Genomic DNA, 23,491 nt, shown 5'->3' with positions numbered 1-23,491 from the left:
CAAACACCTCATGCTCTGTGATCAGCATAGCTGCTACCTGAACCTTTTAAACAAAGGGATTAACTGCATGTTTCCAGCACACACAGCAACAGGGAAAGCATGAGGGTGCTCACGTCTTTCTGGATTTAGCATTCCTTGCAACACCATCTCAGTTACAGAGACGCTGCTGCGCTCTGGCTGCAACTGCCATTCACCATGTCCTTAAATGAGTGACCATCAGTGCCACAAACCTTGCTGTCCCCTTGCAGGAGCTCTTGAGTATGAAGCTGGGCACTTGCTGCCTCACTCTGCCAGGGCCAGGAGAAATGAGACATAATTGAAAATAATCAGCCCATACTTAAAAACCCTATATAGAAATGAGATTAAGAAAAAATAATTAAAAGCACAATACAAAAACTATGGTTTATGTGACTTGGACAGTTTTCAGTCTGAAAATCACAGCAATTTGTCACTAGTTTGCAGTTTGAGGAGGGAACGTCCCTTTCAGACTGAACCACTGTAAAACAAGCACAAGTTGCCTGATCCTTTTGTTCCTCTCACTGCTTTTTAGGGATTTTTTTTTGTCCAGTGAACTGAAGAAGGGTTTTCTCCTGCATCCCTTACATATCCCACCTGGCTTCATTCACAAGGACAGATGAGGTTTCTAATGTCTGCCCATCCCTAAGGCTGTGGGACATCTTGTTGAAGAGTTTAAGAGGCCCCATTAGCCCTGTCTAGTTTTCCCCTACTTAATTTTGGTGTATTATATCCAGTCTCCTCACTTTCATTCTCCTGCATCCTTCAGAGCCGTCTCTGTCAATTTGTTTACTTCTAGTTTATTTTTAAAAGACAAACCCCCAATGGACATAAGCTCTCAAGTCCCTTTTGAAAATGCTGTCTTCTCTGTAAGTGCTTTGTTTGTGATCCTCTCCAATCCTTTAGGCTATTGTTTACAAGCTAGAAGGCATCTGCACTTGGGCTAATCATGCCGAATGCCAGCAATTCCCCCAGCATGATTTGTTGCACAAACCAGTGGGAGCAGCGTTTGTTTTGATTATGTTTAGTGTGGAAAACCCACATTTTGCTCACATCAGCCTCACAAAACAGGGAGGCCTAATCCAAAATCTTCAGAAAGGAACAATAATCTGGTCATTGATTTCAGTGGCATCTGGGACCAGCTCAAAGATTGAGAGCTCTGATGGCAAGGATGGTGTCTTGGGAAAGCAGGTAGCTCAGGAGGCAAAAATATTTAAAAGTGTATGCAAGTCATTTGCTCTGGGATGGATGAACCTAGCAGCCTGCCTAGTGCTTTGCTTCTCAAAGCTCTGCAGCTCCTTTCTGACATGCAGTTAGGCTGGGAGCCCCCAGCTCTGCCCCCACCAGCCGTCACCTCGGGCTGATGCTGGCCTCCCCCAGTGCCCCCAGCTGACAATTCAGGCTCCTTCACTCATTCTGAGTGATGGTGATGTTTTTATCCTCAGCCTGTGCTGATGCTTGCCTCCAGGCATCAGATGGGTGTCCCAATTTTTCTGCTTGTGAAAGCTGGAAGAAGCGCCCGAGGGCTGCTCCCTTTGGGGCTGCCATCAAACTCTGGGGCACGCAACTGCACTGCAGGGAGGGTGTACAGGTCTGCCAGGTGCAGACCCCTGTGTCTCAAGAGGCCCAGCACAGTTCTGGGAGCTCAGCACAGCTGTCCCTCACCAAGCCACTGGCTCAGCTAGCCTGGGCTGCCCCCTGTGCTGCTGAGCCTCAGGCTGAGCCGAGGCTGCCTTGTTCCCACACTCCTGCCATAGCAGAGGTCTGCTCCACAAGGCACAGAACTCAAAAGCTCCACCTGGATCCTGCCTCTCCCCTATTTTCCAACTCTGCTTTTCCTCCTCCAGAGGTGCTCCATCAATCACCATTAATCCCTTTTTGTACCCACATAGAGGTTAGCCTTGCAGGTGGCCTGTGGCAGGGATTTCCAGAGCTTAAGCTACTATACGTCACATGAAGAAATGTCTCCTTTTGAGTCTTGAAGTATTTCATCAGACGCCTCCCTGGATTTTTAAGAAAACACATGGTCACCTACTCCATAGCAGTCAAGCTTTACAGATCTCTGCCACAGACCTCAGCCATCTCTTTTCTGGCTGAAGAGTCCTACTATTGAGCCAGCCCTTGCATAGGAAACGTTTGGAAGTACTTTGCTTTGCCTGAATCAAAACCTCAGCTCCGCCAGCCCCAGCTGAGATCAGAAGGCAGCAGGAGCCTGCCAAGACCCAGGCAGCTCTGCAGGGAGGCATCAGGAGTTTCAGAGCGACTCTGCCACATCTCCCTCTCCCTCTGACACCTGCCTTCTCTCTGAAGGCTGCCCCCAGCAGCCTGGCCTTTGCACCAGGGAATGGCACAGGGCAGGCAGAAAGCTCCAGTGCGTGCAGTTTTAACTGTACAGATGCCAAACATCTGAGGAACTGGGGCAAAACGAACTCCATCAGACAAACCCATCACGTTTCCCTAGCCAAGGTGTGTTGTAAATTAAGGGGTATTGCACACTTAAAGATAAATGACACATAAGACTAAATACACATTTTTAGAGGGACAACAGGGTAAGGGTCAAAACTGAGACCTTACACACACGGTGTGTACACAGACTTGATTTTGAAGCTTGACTACCTAAGAAATCACTGAGGATGACCAAATGTTAATACATTTTTTAAGTGTTTTTGCACAAACTTGTGTCTTTTTGTGAATTTTTGTGAATCCTGATCCTTAACAACATACAGACCTTTATGTCAGAGGTAATCAAGTATTATTACAAGAGCTGATGGCTGTGGGGCCCCTCCTGAGCACACACATGGGTACATATGGAAGTTATTAGCAAGTTCCAGTGAAGAATTTTGGGAAATTAACCCTTGGGGCCCCAGAGCACTACCAACAGATGGCTAGTTGGGAGCAGACAAAGAGCAGTTTCCTGCTGGATGCCTGCAGCATATTGGGACTGAGATCCAGGCCCTTCACAGCATGGTAGAGAAAGCCCCTCTCGCAAGCACTAAACTTTTCAACTTCTGCTGTTAGGAAGAACACTTGAAAAAAAACATCTGCAAAGCCTGTGTAAGTTTCCTCGACAAAGTGAAATGAGTCAGCTGGAGAAATGTATAACATAACATATAAAAATGCAAACAATTTTCCTCTATTCCCCAAATGGTGCTCAAGAGGTTGTGAGGAAGTTTGCAATTTCTTTTTAAGTCCCCTTAGGAGCCACCAAAAGAAACATTTGGATACAGACCACCAGGAGCTACTCCTATGTGACAGAGGGACCCATTCAGAGGCAGGGTCATTAAAGTGAACATCTCCCACTCTAATGAAAGCAGCAGGATAGTGTTACCCCACGGAAGTAAATTCTTACCCTTTTGCTTTGTACATCTTTTTTCTCAAGAGCCGAAAGAAAAAGGTTTCTCTTCCAACATCCAAGCAGAGAATGCAGGATTCTAATGCTTGCCTCAGCCAATGCACTTTTCACTTTCCTGTTCTTTCTACATTGATTTCCTTTCTTGCACCAATCCTGATCTGCAGAGTGACCTCTCCTTGGGAATAATGAGGATACTCACACATGATGTGCTTTCAACTTTCACAATATAACAATGCTTGGCAGTAATTCACTGCTTTTCATCCACAGATCTCAAATCAATTCGCTGCAGCCCTGCATGGAATTGACTTACTTGTAAGACTGAGACAAGTGCTTGCTGCGCAATTAAACAAAAAAAAAAAAACAAAAAAAAAAAAAAAAAAAAAGGAACAAAATAAAGTAGACTTTATTAAAATACAAACTATTTCCTTCTCCCATGGTGTGATTTTCCTGAAGTGCAATCCAGGCTGCAAATAGGGCTTCTCTGCAGCCCCCAGCTGCACAACCCAAGATGCTCATTTGCGGCCAAATGAGAGCAGTTCACAGCCAGGTCAGAGCAATACCGTCAGAAAGCTCTTCCCTCAGTGAGGTATAACCGTGGCCAGAAAACAGAAGCATTCCTGTGCTCAGTTCTAAACATGGAAGAAATTATACTGCTCCTCCACCCCCCTACTTTCTGAAGGGAAGGCAGGAAGGGAGGCAAGGCACCTCAGCAGACACCTTCAAGAAAGCAAAGGACCTGATGCCTGGGCCAGCTGATCCAGTCCCACTCTTCCATGGCAGAGAGGGAGAGCAGCTGTGTGGCTGACCCTGCTGAGGCAGGGCCTTCACCCAAGAGCCCAGGAACGGTCCCAGAGGTGCCCAGAGCCACCTGAGATGCTGGCAGCAAGCAACACTATGCCCACATGTCAGCCACCCCAGGGCACACACCCTGCGGAAATGAACAATCCCAGCTCCTGCTTTTGCACTGGGCTGAGACACAGTAGCTGTAGGGGCACCGAGCTGCCTCTGGCCTCCCTGCAGCTGGAAGGAGCACGCAGCAAGGACAAGATCACCACTTCCCTGACACTTATCTAACTACCTTGGTTGATAAGCCAATGCCCTGAGACAGGCAGCCAGCCAGGCACCTCACTGCCAGCAGGGCAACAAAGCCCTCCAGAGAATAATTCAGAGTGTAAGTTAGGCTCCTGTGATGAATCACAGCCTGTATCTCTCTCTGTGCTGACCACACACTTTAGTTCCTCAGATAAAACAGCTGAAGACAATAGAGCAAATTCAGTGTGCTCTCTTTCCCTGTTCAGCTTTTTTCTTCCATACAGGTCTGAAGAGGAAAGTCAGCATGAGCAAAGCAGGCTGTCTGCCCAGCTAGGGATGCTTAGCAGCCTATAAAACAGTTTGGCTCAAATTTTAGAGTACCTGAATTTCTTCTTTCATGTAGCTGTTTTCAATCACTTATTTTGAAGACATCATACTGACTATCCCTGAAATAAACCATGACCCTATTTAAGCCAACTGTGTTCCTCCCATTTGTACTCATACTCACCAGTTCAAGTTCACTGATGCTGTGCCCTGTTCTAAGATCTTGAATTACTCATTTTTTTTCAAACACTCAGTACAAATTTTGAGGTACTAAAAAAAACTTTCTAAAAATGTAGGGCTGAGATTTTCAGAAGTTTCTCTGTTTAGAAAATTCTTCACTACATTACACTACAAGATGAATTTAAGTTTAATGTTCCCAGCTAGGACCACTCATTTATGCTCTGCTTGTGTTCTTTATGAGAAATTCACTTAATTCAGTTTCCGTTTGATTGCCAAGCCTGGGCACTAAACTAACCGGGCTTCTAACATTAGAAGGGAGTGAAGTTATCACCAAGTATTCACTGACTTTTAAAAATCAATATAAAAATTTTATTAAAATTTTATAAGTTTTATATAAAAAATTCATTGCCTTTCAGAGGCAAAACCAAAACATCTTCTGATGCTCGACAGATGGCAGCAGCACACTATCACATGAGCTTAAGAAAGGGTGCAGGATCCCATCTCTTCACACCCTCCCAGGGCAGATACAACTCTCCAGACCAGGGTTATCTCTGCCATGCCCTTAAGTACAGCATAACCCACCTTCACTCTCCAAAATCCAATTGAATAAAGCAATGCAAAAGCCAGTGAAGCTGCATGTATCATACTTGGTGCAAACACCGGCCTCTGAAGTAACAGGCATCACATTCATGCTGCAGGGAGTGAAACGTGCTCTTGCTCCACCACAGCTTCGTGGGTCAGCACAAGGGTCATGCCCATCGATGTCCAAGCTGCACTGCTGTGGGACTGGACTCAGCTGCACTCCACCAGGGCAGATTTGAGGCAGGAATGAGCTCAAGCACTTTGGGGTAGAAGAGAACACAGGGTGGACCTGGGAAGACGGGCAGCTCACCTTTTTCTGAAGCTTTTAAGTTTTAAATGGAGCAAAGAGCAGGACTTGGTGGCAGTGGCAATATCTGCTCTTTAGGTCTGGCTTTACCCCAGGCATATATGGGAAAGTCACACTCACTGTGTATGTATGAGGAACATCTGTCACAGCCACAGAGGGTTCAAGCTCTGCTCCCTCTACCCTCCCCCTTCCTCTCCCAGCAGCCAGTCCAGCATCACTGGTGTGGCACACATCCCACCAGCACAGCCATAAAAGAGGCATCTCCTTTCATCTCCCATATGCATCCATCATCTCCTAGCCCAGGACAGAGAGGGGCTGGGGCCAATGCTCCCCTCTGACCCTCCCCGTCTGTCCAGGGGTGAGAACACCCCTTCCCTCAGACACATTCCCAAGGAGCCCCCCAGCCCTGCTCTGCCCTCTGTGGCGGCACCAGCAGGGAGGCTCCGGCAGCACAATTCTCGCAGGGTGGGCACTGCCCGCCGGCTCCGGCACAGGGGCTCAGAGAAGACCAGGGGAGTTCCCCCCATCTCATCAAAGTGCAAGGGGTTGTTCCGGGTCCCCGCCACCACCAGCTCCAGCAGGCGGACCACGCAGTCTGAAAACCAGTTCTTGAGGCGGAAATAGCCCTCCTGGAAAGAGATCCGAAGGCTGACGGGCCCCGTGGGCATCCGCACGCTCAGGCTGAACAAGCAGTTCCCCTGCGAGCTGTCCCGCACCAAGTAGGTGCCTACAGGCTCCCGCTGGAGCTTGGCGTGAGCCTCCCCCACGGACAAGGGGCCCCAGTAGAAGTCACTGGCCTGGAGGATATTGAGGGATCGCTCCAGGACTTCCCACTCGCAGCTGCGAAACATCCGGAAACGATCGGGCAAGCCGGGCGGCGCGGGGCTGGGGAGAACGCTCCGATGCTGCCTTTGCAGAGGAGAAACAGTGCTCTGTGTGTTGTGCAGGTCATCTGGCCTCCCTCTGATCATCTCTCAAAGAGCCCATGAATCCTGGAGAGATGCTGCCTTTACCATGCTTCCTCCTCTGCATCCAGCCTGTAGGACAGAAGGAGAGTGAGGCAAACCCAATACCTTCTTCAACCTGGGCAAGACACTTCCCGTGGGAGAAAGACCAGCACGAGTACCAAAGAGGGTACCAAGGAGCTATTGCATGTCACCAACCCCCAGCTGTGGGGAAAACCAAGGATATATGCGCAGAAAGGACTCCAGCTGGGTCCCCACCAGCACAAGGTGGCACTTTACAGAGTTCTGCATCCATTGGGTTTCTGTGATTCACAGCCAAGGGCTCCTACACACTCTCCAGCAGGCTAGTTTGAACCCAGCAGATCTCAACATTTCAAGATTTCCCTCTGATAGACATTCGGGACTCTTCAGAGTAGCCTTGAGATTGGAAAGGTGAAATGACACCACAAATGAAAAGGGAAAGATTTCCTAAAGGAGGAAAGTATCATTTACTTTGTCATTGAGTGAAAGGTAGAAAGGTTTCCTCACACTTCTCCAACCCTTTCTCTGGCAAAAAGATTGACAATAGGACTTAGCAAAAGCAGAAGACAGGTATGAGCCTTTCTCCCCCAAATCCCAGGAACCACTCCCTTGTCCCAAGACATGCCTGTTTCAGTATGTCAGGAGAAAGCAAAGGTCTCAGATCAAGACTACTCAAGAAATGTTACATCAACTTCAAGGCTGAAACTACCTTGAATGAGCTCACTTAACACTGGTACCAGGCACTGCTGATGCCCTTCCAGACTCTTAACTGCTGTTTCTTCCAGAAGGACAACTCCCCCTGCCTGCAGACAATGCTGCCCTCTCCCAGTCACCATCCTCTAATGTACTGTCATGACCCTGCCCATCTCCTGCACCTTGTGTTACCACCAGGCTGTTTTGCATTTCTGAACCCAGTGTTGCCATCAGCCATGCAAGTCACTTCAATTATATTTTAAAAAATATATATTCTAAATGTGTGTGTCTGTATAGGCACAAATAAAAAACCCACAGCCCTAAGCCAGAGGCTCATTCTGTGTGAGAAGCTGAGCTGTAACATACAACTTCCCCAGGCCTGACAAGTCAGTAGCTCGCTGCCAAATGCTGCCCTCGCTCCCTTAACATACTCCATTAACCCAGTCATACTCACTCACAGCACAGCCATGCTTGGAGCAGAACAGAGTGCTGGCACAGCCTGCAGCAGAGGAAGAGACACACTTCATCTCCAGCAGCTCCCTCCCCCACCACAGACTTGCCAGGGCACTGGGGCTCAGGGCTCATATAAGACAGGCAGGCAGCCCCCCAGGGAATGTGCAGGGACCTGTGCTGGGCCTGCTCTGCAGGGAGAGCTTCACGTTAAGCTTAGCTCCTTGCAAGGTTCCCCCCAAGCTGTCTCACACCCTTTGCCAGCTATTCAAAAGCCTCACATTCCTTTTGGTGCTGTGCTAGCTGGGTGAGGACCCTAGGAGAAGACACACATCTTTCCTTCACAGGGGCACAGTAGTTAGGCAGAGCAGGCATGTGCCTGGCAGTGCCTTACCACACATCTTTTCTAGTCTAACATCTCTCTCAATACTTAACAGTAATACAAATAATGTAGCTGCCAGGCACGTTTCATATATGGAGCCCTAAGCATCCTTTCCAAGAGCAGCCTGGGAAGCTTATCCAGCTTATAGCCCTGTGATTTGCAGTCCACAAGCTGCTAATGTCCCTGGTACTGTTCTGAGTGCTGTTGATCCTGCCCTCTACACAGTTTCATAGTAGGAGGGAAATTCCATGCTTAGAGAAAGGTGGGAGGGGTGGGAAGGAGTTAATCAAGTTGGGTTTTTCTTTTCCATTTAAAAAGAAAGAAAGAAAGAAAAAAACCCCAGCAGTTGAAAGCTGCTCAGACTATTCAGCAAGTCAGAATAAATCTTAGGCGAAGGTGATTTAGTGAGCAGGATGCAAACACACACAGTCACCACTACAGCAACAAGGGCCATCTATCACCACTGAAAACTCAGCATAGACGGCACCACAAAGAGTTGCAGCATCTCTGTCCCTCTCCTTCTTCTCTCTGCTGGGTGAGGAAGCTACAGAACCCTCTGACATCAGCTCCTATAGGAAACAAAGGTCATCTGCCAGGTGCCTCTAGGGCTGTGGCTGTAGCTTCAAAAGGAGTGATAAAGAACCTTCCTAAACAGCAATTTCTCTTGGGTCCAAATGGAAATTTTGCCAATTTCATGGGTGGAGGTTGGAAATTTAATTCAAACACAAAAACAGAAGCAGGCAGCTGTCTTTCAATTCCAGGCTAGTTCTAAAAATAACAACAAATATATAATTTGTTTAGGGCTGCAGATTCTATTTGACAGAAGAAAAACCCAAACTGGTTTCTCCCAGTTTTCAACCTTTAGTCATTCAGCCAAGTCCTTTAAGAAAAATCCACTCCTACTAGAAATCTGGCTGACTAAGATCTGAGACTGTCATAATTTCAAATTCAAAGTAAATTCAAAAATAGCACCTTGAAAATTTGCTCACTTGGTTTGAAATCTACATATAGGTCAGAGCCTGAGATGGGGGGAATTTGTTTAGCTTCAGTGACCCATTTCCAAGAGCTAAGTGCCTGGCTTGCAGCACAGCATTAGTTACAGTAATATTAGCCCTAAAAGGGTTTCCTGATACTACCTTTAAGGTTCACTTTTAATGGCTCAACAGGTCCTAGGCATACACAGCCTCCACATCACGGACGATGTGCAGACCCAGGATTAGGAATAAACCAAGGCAGGGGTGTAATAAAACACACATGCATAATTAGTTCTGCTGACTTGTCACACCATGATTTGCTTTCCCTCTTTTCCCCTCCAAAAAGCCCCAAAAAACCCCAACACCCAAACAAGTTACTACCTCTCTACTGCAAGTCAGAACAATGCTTGCAGCCAAAGCAACATATCCTAAAAAGCTGGTGTCCTGCTAATTAAAAGGCTGGATAAGTTTCCCCAGACTTTCTGATTTAGTGCAAGTTCAAGAGCTTTTCAAAATAAGTGCTCTTGACACAGGGCATTCTGCTTTCCTCCTCACTCACGACCCAGGCAAGGCAGGGTGTTTTATATAAGGAGACAATTCTAGTAAACCAGGGGATGTGCACAGCGTGTGGTTCAGCCAAGCCAGCCCTGCACCCTGGGGCTTGACAAATCTGGCACGTTCAACATCAGCCTCAAGTGCTCAGCTATGATGCATCCTCACATTCTTCTTCTAGGACACTTGAAAAAGCTTACCTCTTTGTCTTTGCCACCCATAGGGATGAGATTCTGAATGTCAGGACTGCAAGTGGTCCAAATTCAAAAGCTCTGATGCGGCACTTCCCAGTTTCTGCACAGCTTTACTTAAGAGCAAATCCATCCTTTGAAAAAAAAAAGACATCCATCAAGCAGGTGACTAAGCCCATTAGTTTGCTGTAATGTGGATCTAAAATACAACAAATCTGGGGACAGGTTGTTTGTCTCTATCTCTTTGATCTGTGTTACTGTAGAAACACGTATACAGCACTTCAGATAGCAACAGAGACAGCAGATTGTTGCTGTTGTAGTTATTATTGCTATTTACAAAGCCATGAGCTGAGTAGGTCCAGGCAGCTCACAGGTGGCCCAAGGACAAGTGGAAAGACCACAAAGTTGCCATCATCTTCCAAAAGCAGGAACCATAAAACTCAAATGTTAAGAGATGACGGCAACAGAAATAAACCTAAGGATTCAGAACAGCAAAATCCCAACTTGTTCTGAATACAAAACACAACATTTAGAGTATCTAATTTGATACCACATAGGTATACATTCACTGTGACCCAATCTGTTCTGGCCCACACTCTTCTGCCCTGCTTCCCCAGCTCTCAAGACTTTTCCTCCTCGCAGATGGCAAAGTAAAACCTACTGACCTGGTGGAGCTGCAGACCACCATGTGTGCAATCACGTGTCTGTCAGTGGATCCATTAGCAAGCTGAAAAAACAATCCCAGCTTTCTGCACACCTTTCAGAGGCAGGCCCTGCACAGCTTCACTTGTACCCATGTAACATCGCTTCTCCACATCCTCCCCAGCCCAGTCCGAACTGGGCACACACCCCACAAGCTACACTGACTTGCCACTAGCAAAACTGCAGGTCCATCCCATTATTACACTTTTCCATTCCTGCTCCATTTGGCTTTGACATCTCCCAGATATCAACCCTGCAGTTCCCAGAGCAGTTAGATGGAGGCTGGGATTAGGAAAAGCTCTCCCTAACGTACCCTGCAAGGCCTTGCGACAGCATCCCTACTCCAGGCAGCAGCGCCGGAGCAGACATCGCTTGTTTGCACGTTTGCATCCCACAGAAATGTGCTGCCCACTGATTTGTGGCTGGGAAAGCTGTTTCAAAGGAAAGCTTGAGCAAAGGGCTGGAAGAAACCTCCCTGGTAAGAGCCAAGCACGCAGCACTGGGGTTTAATGGTAGGCCAGGCTGGCTCTCAGGCCGCCACCGCCTGCCACACACCGGCACTGGTTTGAACCGCGCTGTCACCGCCACGGTGCATGGTCACACCAATGAGCACCCTGCCACAGCCAAGGAGATCAGGGCTGATCCAGAAAGGATCATGGAGGGGGAAGGGAAAGGAGATGCACAGACAGACATGCCAAAGAGAACAGAGGGAGCTGTGGTTAGAGGAAGAATGTGGCCCAGCTCAGCCAAGAGAACCAGTGTTAATCACAGCCAATTTCTCCAGCACAAAGCAGGCCTTGGAGACATTGCAGTTCCCTCTATCTTTTTTATGCCATGGCAGTTTGATGTGAGGGTGCCATTATGTCTGACACATGAGAGAATATGTGGGAAAAACACCAAACCACACCACACATACATAAGGATGCAATGTTTAAAAAAATAAGCTGAGGCAGCACCCACACTGTGGCAGCTCCTATTTCGCACAGCAGAGACACAGTGCAGGAAGATCCTGCATGCAGGCTCTGGGAATCAGCAGTTGGACACCTTGCAAGAACACTTGTCTTATCAAACACTTCCCGACATTTGGGTCTGGAGAACATACTTCAAAACCCACAAATAACTTTGCATGGATCTGATATTAATATTTGGTACTTCTTAACATATTTTTCTATGACACATGTTTTCTGAATTAATATGGCACTTTGCTGATAGGGGCTGAAAGGTTTTTACTCCAAGAAAACCCACAAGACTGTGTGATCTGTGCCAAATATTCTTCAAGGGAGGGAAGTATGCAAGCACTTTGGTTTCTCCATGACACATGTTAATAAAAACCCAACAAGGTGGCAGTTTAAAGGAAAAAACAAATGTGTTTACTGAGCTAATCGAAGGAGTTAGAAGAAAGACATCCATTTTTAGGGTCCCCTTTTCAAGCCTTGGAAATACTATGCACTTTCAGAAACTTGTTCAAATAAAAGAGCCTACTCCTCATCTAAATAGCCCAATGTGAAACTGTAATCCTGCCATTTCAGAACAAAGAAGTCTCATCACTTCCCTGGTCTCAGAGGCTGCTCTGCAGCAGTCACAAGCAACTACAGCTTATTCCACAGCAAGTAAAACTACCAAAACTACCATCTGACTTCTGCCAAAGACATCTTCTACTGAAGACTGAATTATTTCTGCCTTCTCCTGTAACTGGGGAAACAAGAAGAAAAAAAATAGAAAAAGGAAATCAGGAGGAGTTACTACTAAGTTCCAAAGCTGCAGCTGAGCCTATCCTGCTATGGCTTAAGCAGAGAGTTGTTGCTTGCCTCTGGCCAACAGCATTTTTGGTAAGTGAGGGAAGCCCAGTGGCGTTGCTCCTGACCTTTGCAGTTTCACAGCGAGCAGCCATTCCTGTGAATGTCAGTACTGCACAACTACACAAAACCTCAGCCCTGTGCTTGGCCAGGGAACACAAAATCTGGGCTGCTGCCTTGCCATCCCTCCCTCCACACCACATACCAGCTCAGGAAGCAGCCCTCTGGAAAGGTGGCTGGAGCTCTCCCCACCTTGGGGGCAGAAACAAGGAGACAGGGAGAGGACACAAGGAGGAAGAAAGAAGCCAAGCTAACAGCAGTCCCTCGTGTCTCCCTACTTGAAATGCTCCATCCCATCTCCCTGCTGAGAGGGGGATCAGTGGGAAGGGGGTACGCCCAGGGCTGTCTCCAACTCATCATGGCTCCCCAGCACCACCAGCTTCCCCCACCCCCAGAGCAGCAGCACAGGTACATTTCCTCTGCCTCTCTCTACTAAATCGACTTTGTTCCAGAACCCTGTTTGAGGAAATGAGTAAATCCTGAGACACAAAAGCCATCAGTGGTCCGGCTTTTTATCAAAACCATCACACTGAGCCGGAAAGGAATTCAAAGAAGCAGCTAACCCTGAGGAATTAGCAGTGTCTGCAGCTAAAGCTGGTTCAGAATCCTTACCAGAACTATGCTGCTAGAGGAGTCCCAGATGATTAACCAACAGGACCAGAGGGGGACAAGGGAAACACCCTGCCTTGGCTCTTCAGGAGGACCAGCTTCAAAAGACGTGAGAGGCCATTATGCAGCACCAGTTCTGTGCCTCCAGAGCAAAGGGCAAGGGTCAGAAAGCACAGACACACCACAACACTAAGTTTTATAGTGGGGGATTTCCAACACACAAAATAAAGAAACTAGTCCTGAGAGTCAAAAGTAAAAAGAATTTTAAAAAAATTAAGTCATGAAAGGTTATTTAGGAAATCCTAAGTGACAGAGTGTGCAGACCTCCCACAAATGACGGCAGAGATGCTGCCTGGCTAAGAGGACAGGCTTGGGGGACAATATGGGTCACACTGCAGGTATCGCTGTAGGTGCAACAGCTGGCAAGAGCTTCTGCTGTGGATCAGAGACATCAAACACACACACACTACAAAACCACAGTCCCTATTCAAATCTCTCTACAACCTCAATAATCCTTTAGAAGATGAAAAAATAATCCTGGAGGAGCCAATATAAAGGAATATAAATTACTGACAGTAGGGAGCAAATTTATATGAGGATGGCTGTTATGAAACTGGGACAGTAGGTGGCCAAGACAAACGAAACAAAACCCAGAAAACATATGGCATTTTCAGTTTATCAAAAACAGAAAACCTCAGGGGGAATAATTTAGTTGAGTGGGATACCAGCTAGTGGGGACAGGGACACTGCAGAAAAGTTACACAAGCAAGCAGGTATTATTTTTTCTTGCACAGGATGTTGAGATTTCCCAGTATTTAATGCTGATTAACCTGAAAGAAAAAAAGAGGGGGCTCTATCAGAAGAGAGAGGGGAAAGTGACATTAAAGCAGAAAGCCAGCTGGGCACGGTGGACTATACCTGGAGATTTGGAATTGGAAATGGATGGTTGAGATACAAAGAGACCATCTCTCAAACAAGTGTTCTCTCAAGCAAATCAGCTGCACTAGCAATTGCCAGAGGGCTGCAAGTATTGGAATGAACTTTTTTCGATGTGTGCTGCTAAAGCAGGAGCAGCACACGGCTACCTGGTGTGAGGGAGAGCCAACCCCCAGGCAGAGTTCCCCATCAGGCAGATGGCACCTGAAGGAACAGATGACAGGACACACTTTGTGCTTCCTCAAAGCAAGTCAAAAAGCAAGACATGGAACACAAAAAAGCCAGCAGCACGCCAGGACCTGTAAAGCAGACGGGCAGAGGACATGGGGCAGTCATGCCACAGGGTGAATGGGAGGTAGAAGAGGGGTGGCCAGAGGAAACCAAGGCACTTCAGCCCCTGCACATCTGGTCACCTCTCTGCCCCCCTCCCAGCCACTGCATCTTCCCCCTGGTTTGACTCAGCCCACTTTGCAGAGCAGCCCACCTCACTCCTCAACAGGCTGGTGGGTACAAGCAGCCCAAAGGCTCCTCCATCTTTTATGCAAGCAGCTCCCTCCCCCGTGACTGTGCAAACTCACAGGCTGACCCAGGTCTCTTCCTAGAATTGTCTCTCCATCTTCAAGCTGTCATTACCCACAACACCCCCAAGGCCTAACCTTGCTCCCCAGCAGGCAACTCACAGCCTCGTGTTGCTTAAATCCAACTCAAAACGCAGTGAGCCCTCTCCATCGCCTTCCCAGGGTAAACAGTGACAAAATCACTTCACTCCCTGCAGGACAGAAAAGTCAGAGGTCATTAAAAATTTGTCAGCAGGAAAGCAGCAGGAGGTCAGGCAGGACTCTTGTGTCCTGACACACACAAATGCACGCAGGCTTGTAGAAAAACCAGCTGGGTCTATATTTTCAAGAGCAATAAATTAAGTGGTGCAGCTGACCAATGAGCCAAGTAACAGTGCTGAGGGCTCATTAAGGAAAGCTCCAGCTCCGAATGCAAAAGCAGTCATTTAAAAACCAAGAGGCAAGCAGGACTGGGAGGGTGCAAAATGGATGGGAACGTAACAGTAATGTCACCACCTGAGAGAATACAGTCAGTTCTAGTTACCTGAAATAAAAACATACAGAGCTGAAACAAAGAGGGTAGGCCTAAAGATGGGTAATAAGAAGCAACACATAACTGTACAGAGAGAGACTGGAGAAATTTCTTGCTCAGTTTAGAGAGCAGATACATATATACAAGAGGATGCTAGAGAAAGATGCAGTACAATCAGGACATTCTTTTTTTATTCTTTCAGAAAACCAGATGAGAGGAAGTTCAAAGGTGACCAAGATTGAAAAGTAACTAATTTGAAAACTCATAAAAGGAAAAACTCCAATCATGTAGACTGGGGAAAGTGAGAGAGCTGATCTGAGAAGTCTCATTTCTCTTCCCTCTCAAATGTCTTTGCTTTGTTTCTATGCTGTACCCACCACATCATGCTTTAGCAGACCTTAGGCAGAGGAATCCAGAAGCAAAGGGCTGGGGTTTTGAGCAACACCTTTTTAAGACATCTCTTAACCATTCAAACCTGACATAACACTAAGAGGAGCCCAGCACACGGCATAAATGTCCTTTGTGCAAAACTGAAGTAGTAAACAAGGGCATATGAAGTCAATATGAGGAATCAACGATGGACTGCTGCAGAGTTAAAATAGCTCTGTCCATGTTTTCCTCTTTCTTTGATGACTAAAAAGAACAGCACCTCTTCTTTGGATCTGCTGACGTGAAAATCGGCATGCACCCTACACAAACAGCAGATTTCAGTCTTTACTGCTAAAGCAGTAAATGTTGCTCCAACTTCTCTCCTTCCACACCACAAAATCTCACCAGAATACAAGGTAGAACTAAAATATGGATAAAGAACAACACTGGTGATCTGTCAAAAAGCACAAACAATCCATTCCTGCACAATCAAACCTGTGCTATCACCACTAGTGTGCCAACCGAGGCAAACTTATGCTGAATCCCCTCAGCTTCAGCCAGGGGCCTTCAGCAGGACGTGCAGAAGCCCAGCTACACAGCACAGATTGCAGATCTCTGGCATTTTCCAACAGCTAACAGCCACACTCATTTTCTTAGCTTTAGCCTAAGTTTTCAAATAAACTTTGCTACTGAGGAAGTACAAAAGTAGATCCAAACTGTTTCTGAACTGCAGAATCACATACATGCAAAAACTCCCTCGTTGCACAAGTCACAGTCTGAAGGCAAAATTTTTTTCAGCATTTGCAGGGAGTGAGGGGAAGGACAAAAGCCCTCTGCAACAAAGGCAACCAAATGCAGCCAGCTTGTCCCAATTTTGCCAGCCCCTGCTCCAGTACAAAGCTAAAGGAGCCCATCTGCAAACTTAACAGTGGCACCGTTGGTTCTTCCCCTCAACTCTGCATGTGTTTGCGAACAAGCAGAAGCACACAAAGTGCAGGAGGAGCAGGAAGGGAGAAGGCAGAGAGAATGTGCATTATCAAAATACCTTGAGAGCAGTTCTTGGAAATGTGCAGCCTGCGAGCCTGTATCAGACACTCATTTCCTGTGAAGTGCACACAGGCCTTTTCATTTCTCCACTGAAGAGGATGAAAATAAGGGGCAGCTCTGAAGTCTCCAAAGACAACACAAACCAGCATTTAGCCATTCTACTAAAACTGAATTTACATTTTTACACTATTAAATATCTATTGAACAGAAGCATTGAGTTCCAGAAGTTTAAAAAGTAGGATTTTCTAAACCTCTGACTTCTAAATCTTAACTTGAAACCTGTCACTTGGTATGGGGAGAGGGGGAAGAATTCTACACAAAGTCACCAAATCCTACTACATCGAACAGCACTGCACCTTTTTTTAAAAGGTTGAGACAGATTTCAGCAAAATGGTGAGCTAATAAATACCTTATTGAGGGAGAAGGATGCAGGATATGCACAAATGCAAACCAGAAGAGTAGGTTGTAATGAAGTAGACTGACAGGATAAAGGGGATAAGTGGCTATCATACCTGCCTCTGCCTCTACTTACATGTAATCAAGGATCTAATTAATGCAGCATTTAGTTGCATTATTTTAAATAAATATGCCTCCTAATGACATATAGGCTTAACACCTTTACCCTCTAAAATATATGGTTCCTGTATGGCTTACTCCGCTCTCACACCATCCATATCTTAAGTTACAGAGATGCATGTGCCCTCCTCTCCCATCTTGTGAGCTTTTGGCAAGCAGCACTAGCTGAGGTCTGCAGCGGCCTGGAATAACAGCTCAGGAACACACCTCCTCCCCACAGCTTTTATTAATCTAACCACAGTATCAACCCGAACCAAATGATGTCAGATTTAAGTATTGGCACTATCTCTTTATTGCTGACCAAACCAAGGCTGGAGAAATCAGGACAGAGAAGCCTGTGGGTGGCAAGGGGAGAGCGGGTGGCAAGGAGCTGCAGGGAAAAACTAGGAGAAAAGAGCAAAACATTCCCAGTGGGGACAGAGAAAAAGAGAAACAAGGGAAAAAACACAACTCTAAAGGCACATTTTCTCCTTTGTTTCTCAGCAATGCAACCACAGTATTAGTGACAGCAATTAAGAATTTACACCACCCAGCCCCAGCTCTATCCTTGCATAAACCGACCACCAACTTCACAGAAATCGCAGCTGGACTGAGGAGGGCAAGAGGCACTGGCTGCATGTTTGAAGCTGTCATCTGGAAACTGAATTTGGCCCTCTCTGAGCAGACACAGTGAGGACCGAGACACACACCTGGAAGGATCTGAAGAAGCTCAGCCTCTCCCTAGTGCTCCTCTATGCCCATTTTTGGGGACCCAAGCACAGTTTACCTGTGCCTTCCAACACAACCTTATAGAAAACCCCTGTGTTGCCACTCAACCCCCTTTTAAGTAAGTGATAAGCCAGGTTATTAAAGGACATGCAACATACAGAATATTAACAAGGAGCACAGAAATAACAAAGGCCCAAATTCCAGTTTAACTCAGGAAAAGATGGGAACTTGTGTGGGAGGTTGGCATCCCAGTAATCCTGTGGGTTTGTGCCCAAGAGCCCTGCCCTCTGAAGGGAACAAGAATCCATACTTCAACAACTATGTTTTAAATCACATACCCAGCAGAATCACTCATGAACACAGAAACAAAGCTTGGCTTCATCTGCAGCGACTGGCCACACTTCATCGTAACTTGATTCAACTAAAAGCAACATTATGTGATAATACAGCCTCAGTCTCACAAACTTCTGTGCATGTGCATGATTTTAAAGCACATGACCATTGCCTGCTGTGACTGAATGGGCCATTTGACATTCACACAGCATCTGAATTGCAGTTGCAGTTGTTTGGAGAAAGAAGATATGCTTGCATACCTTCCTAAGGACACAGTCAGTAGAGAATGAAACATCAGGAAACTAGTTATTTCCGATTCCACCCCATTTTACAGAATTGAGTATGGCCAACATGTGACTGGGTTTTTAATTTAAATTCTCTGAGAGCTGCAAGGACTAGAACTAGTAAATGGCACTGTCTGGACCACATAGTCCTAAATAGCAGCTTGCTAACAATACTCTTTACCCTCAACTTTCCAGAACAATGGTCAAGCCACATGCCCCATTCTTCACCATGTAGGAGAAGAAAAAAGCCAAGGACATTAACTTAGCATTCTTGAGTTCTTCTCAGCTATCTCTGGGATTCTTCCAGATCCTGTTTCCCAGCCTGTTTTAGCAAGAAGTAATACACACTTTAACTAAATTAAAAAAAAAAAAAAAAAAAAGAAACCTAAGAGTAGCATGAGCTGAGGTTTTACGCAGTAACCATTCCAAAACTCTCAGTAACAACGCGTGTGTTTGTGGGAAAAAGTGAGTAGTGGATCCTGCATGGCTGTGAGCACCATGACTCAGATTGCATAAAGAAGGAGGATTTAGCGATAACCTTTGCGATGAGGCTTTTCATGGGCGCGCAGCACTGATCTTCTGAGAAACGGCAGGTGTGAGGCTGCGATCTGACTGTGCCAGGTCTGGAGGACGGCGAGTTCCTCCGCCCTTCAAGGCAGCCCCAAGCGGGCATGTACACCCCCGGTTCACAGTTACCCCTCTTCCCTGGAACGCCTTCACTTCTGGCAGGCAGCTCCCTTTTCCAGCTAACACTAAGTGTAACACTCTGAGCATCGCTTCTCCAGTGCTTTATGTGTAAGAAGTGCTGTGAAGACCAAGTTACCCAGACCTGTGCGGCTGCTTCCCTACAGACCCATCTAAGACATTACATAATTTGCAGGTTTCACTTTAAAGGAAACATCTCCCTGTCCTGACGCCGTGAAGAACACCCTGACAGCAGGACAGTCCCCGTGGAGCCACCCAAGCTACTCCCAGCACCTCGCCGCCACCCCAATACAGCACATGGCTCCCTTCAAGACCGGCAGTGAGATGCCGGCACCCCAAATCTCCCTCGACTCCTCGGGAAAAGCCCCCCAAGCCCCAACACGCTTCTTCTTCCCAGCCAAGAGCGGCCCCAACATCCCCAGGAGCCAAATCAGCGGGGGCTGCACCTCTTCGCAAGCCAAGGGGAGATCGGAGCAGGCAGGCAGACGGACAGACAGACAGACTCCTCGCAGCCCGCCCCACAAAAAGGCCGTTTCCAGTTAACGCAGCACAACTTACTCTCGGCACCTCCGGGGCCACGGGCGGGCGGCGCTGCCTCCGGTGCGAGCGAGCGCTCAGTGCCGGGGCGACAGCGGCGCTGCCTGGCCCGGCCCCCGCCGCTCTCCCGCCCCGAAGCCAAACGGAGGCGGCCCCGCTCCCCGCATCCCCCCCCCCGGCCCCTCCGCTCACAAAAGGGCCGGTGCGCGGCTTACCGGGGGCGGCGAGGCTGCCCCGCCGGGCCCTCCTCGGCCGCGGGGCGGGCGGGCGCCGCGGCGGCGGCTTCGCCTCGGGGGAGCGGAGCGGCACAGAAGGGAGGGGAGAGGTAGGAGGGGAGGAAACCCCCAAAATGTTTCTTTTCCGAGGAAGGAGCCACGGGGGGAGGGGAAGGGGAGGGGTTTCTCCCTCCTCCACCACGCCGTCTTTCCACGGCGTGGCTCTTGCAAGGGGAAAAAAAAAAAGTAAAAAAAAGTAAAGAAGAAAAAAGTTTGGGCTTTTGTAAAAGAAAACTTGGATGGATGGGGGAGGGGGGGAGAGAAAGGAAAAAAAGGAAAGGAAGAAAAAGGATGCTGTGAAAGCCCCTCCGCCGCAGACTGGCTGAGGAACCGCACCGGGACGGCACGGCAGCATCCGCCAGCCCCGGGACCCGCCGGAGCCACGTGTCGGCCCGGGGAGGCGGCGGCTCGTCCGGGCTCTGCCCCTCCTCCCTGCCCCATCCCTGCCCTGCAGCGCGGGGCTCCCAGCGCCGGGGAAGGGGCAATGTCCGGGCCCATGGGGGCGGGGAGGGGGCGCACAGGGCTCTTACACCAGCGGAAAACAGAGAGCCTGCCCCGACCTTCCCTGCCAGAGTTCTCCCAGCTCCTCGCGGACACTGCAGGAGCTCTCAGGACACCGGGCACCCTGGAAGCACAGAGTGTGGCAGGGTAATACGCATTTGAGGAGCGTGTCCCGAAACGTACGCTGTTGCCTTGGTGGGTCAAATTAAAATATTGGAAATCACGTAAAAAATTACAAATGTAGAGAAACGTTATGATATGAAATATAAATAATGCACCACATGGTGCATACTATGAGCATATTGCTGCTCAGAGAGAATAGATGTAATAGAAGAAAAGATAAACTTTGGAATTCAAACTTTGGAGTACAAACCTCACAGTTTAAAGGCCTAGCCTGTAATGAAGCTATGATTTGATCATGTCATCAGAGCTCTCTTTCACCTACATATTTTCTTTTCACCTACATACTTTATTTAGATGCTGCACACATTCCCTAGAGTGTGCATACCAGGTGAACTGCCCTGTTGAAAAAGCTCTATACAAACGCCCAACGCAGATGTGCTCTGGCTGCTCTGTACCAGCCTAGTGATGCAAAGCAGCTGTAATTCCAGCTTGAGCAGCAGACTAAAAGCTTTACAGCTGCTTGGCATTGCTAGGGAGCATAAAGCAGTCAGAAACGCTGCTGAATCTGATCCTCAGCCTTGCCAGAAGTTCCACTGAGCGTTGAGACATCAGTTCTTTTCAGTTTTTTCTTTCGATCAACATGAAGATGTTGCTGACCACAGAAGAATTTCTGAACTTCCATAAGAATCTGGGCAAAGCACTTTATTCTTTTTCAGAGCGGCTTCAGTGGGAGGACCTGCCACTGGAGCTCTAAATCACAGCAGGGATGAAGTGCTCATCTGTTCCATTTTTGGTTTTTAAGTAGGCTTGTCACACTTTTCTTTGTATTTTTGGATGGCAGCTTCAAAAATATCCTGTGGTTTGCTTTACAGTTGCCTAGTAGGGAGTCTGTTTTCCTCTGTGGATATTTATAACATTTATTGGGTGACTTCATAGACTTTTCCAGCCACCTTGCCTTAATGTTAAATGGCCTGGTCTAATTCTACCTTTTATTCTTCTTCTTCATCTTTGCCTGTGAAAAGTTAACATCCAGCCTCACTGCTCTGAGATTGCCTATGGGTCTTGCTCATACTTCTCTCATCCACTCGAAACTGTGATCTGGCAGCAGTTACAGCTGAAGTGGATTTCAGCAATCGTCTTCAGCCGTAAAAGCCAGTGGGACATGTCACAATGGCACCATTGACCGCAGCTTTCCACAGCTTAGATCTAAACCATAGGGTCCAACATGTCTTCAGGATCAAGGTACCTCTGAGGTGGCTTCATTATAGGTGGAAAACACCAGAATGCTGAAATAGCTTGTGTCCGGTGCAGTGAAGGAGGAGAAGGCAGTCAGCTGAAAGGCTTTGTGTAATGACAGTGAGAATACAGGCAGGCTAATTTGAACACTGCCCACTGCTGCATCTCTGGAGATAGCAGGATCCCTCCTAAAGACAGTTTTTGAGATGCCCAGAATGCTGATGACAGTGTGACAAGGAATAGCTCCCAAGAAGGTGCCAGGATTTGTTCTTAGGATTTACAAGTTTTCTCCTACCCCTCAATTTTTCCCTGCATATGGATACACATACCCTCACTATCCCCTTTAAACTACATTAAACATGAAAGCATTCATTGATAGAGCTGCTGACAGAATTAACCATTTCCAGAGAGTTTTTCCTGAAGTCCTGCTGCTGACAGCAGTAGGTCTGAATTAATTCTACCTTTGGATCATAGTTCTACTTTATGGTGTTTCTCTGCTTGTTCTTCAGCAATCTCCAAGTCTTTGGTAAGTAACACCCCAACATCTTCACTCCTCAGCATGCAGATTCCTTACATCTTGCATAAGGTAGAAGGAGCCACAGTCTGCCTATTTACTCCTGTCACTTTGGGAGGTGTGGGAAAAAGAACAGTATTTTGGAGCAGGTCATTGCAAACTACTGAATAAAGATGGTTTTCTGGGAAGGCAAAAGGCAAACACTGCCTCAGAGGAAGGGAGAGGATAATATGATGAGGGGAAAGAACTGCAGATAATGAAACATTGAAAATCTGCAGAAGAAAAGAAAAAAGATACCAAAAGACCAAAGGAGAAGAACATGGAGGGCAGAGAGGAGGGAAGATGAGTGAACACGTTAGATCACCCAGTAGTGACTTGCCCTTCAGCTTTGCAGACCTGTGTGTGGAAGCTCAGCTGGGGCTGGAGCACCAATTCCACATCACAGGTGACCAATTGCTTAGGATCTCAGTGCCTTACTGGGCTCCCACCAGACACTGGTGTGGACACTGACTGTCTGGATGGGATGTGAGTAGGATATGGAACTGCCCTGACAATGTAGCTGACCAAGTGGCCCAGACATGGGGCCCCAAGCTGGGGGCTTCCTGCCAAGTGGTTAAATGGGAAAGAAAGCAAGAGAAGAAAGCAAGGGGAAGGCTTGGGTACCCTGGGTTGAGAGGTGATGTGGGCAGTGCCTGAGATTTTGTACAGATAGGAGGATGGAAGGATGCTTGTGGGGTGGGTAGGAAATGACTGCCACCATCTCCTGATGTGCTGCAAGTCCAACCTGCCAAGAATACAAAATGTGCAATGTTTGATTGCATTCAGTCTTAGGTAGTTTTTCCCTTTTGACCTCTCCTCCCCTTTTGAGATAGTCTCTCTCTTAACTTGCTAAAAGCCTCCTTTTAGGAGGTGCTAACAGCAAAGCATTAAGAAGAAGGGAAAAAACCCAATACCACAAAAAGAGAGAGCCAGGAGGACTAAACCAACACACAAAAATCCCCCAGCCCTGTTCCTCTGCTCTCCCAGGAAAAAAAAAAAAAAAAAAAAAAAAAAAAAACCAAAAAAAAAACA

At 47.4% G+C, this 23,491-nt stretch overlaps 1 protein-coding gene across 1 annotated transcript; it reads right to left on the bottom strand.

Moving 5' to 3' along the window:
- Window positions 1–5,954: 5,954 nt before the first annotated feature.
- LOC128934104 (suppressor of cytokine signaling 1-like) lies at window positions 5,955–20,064 on the bottom strand. The gene is made up of 3 exons (XM_054271441.1): window positions 19,987–20,064; window positions 10,030–10,154; window positions 5,955–6,829 (listed from the first exon to the last, which is right to left on the bottom strand). The coding sequence occupies exon 3, from the start codon at window positions 6,761–6,763 to the stop codon at window positions 6,080–6,082; it is 684 nt and encodes a 227-aa protein (XP_054127416.1). The 5' UTR covers window positions 6,764–6,829; window positions 10,030–10,154; window positions 19,987–20,064; the 3' UTR covers window positions 5,955–6,079.
- Window positions 20,065–23,491: the final 3,427 nt, after the last annotated feature.

Source organism: Melozone crissalis, unplaced genomic scaffold (genome assembly GCF_028551555.1).
Source record: "Melozone crissalis strain CALT ecotype California unplaced genomic scaffold, PUWL_Pcris_2 ptg000004l_1, whole genome shotgun sequence".
Lineage (NCBI taxonomy): Eukaryota > Metazoa > Chordata > Aves > Passeriformes > Passerellidae > Melozone > Melozone crissalis.
Note: the sequence above shows the minus strand (reverse complement) of the source record. Positions and strands in the feature narration are given on the sequence as shown.

Excerpts from the sequence above, each read along its gene's own strand:
- LOC128934104 (XM_054271441.1), bottom strand. The coding sequence starts at position 6,763 with ATGATCAGAGGGAGGCCAGATGACCTGCACAACACACAGAGCACTGTT.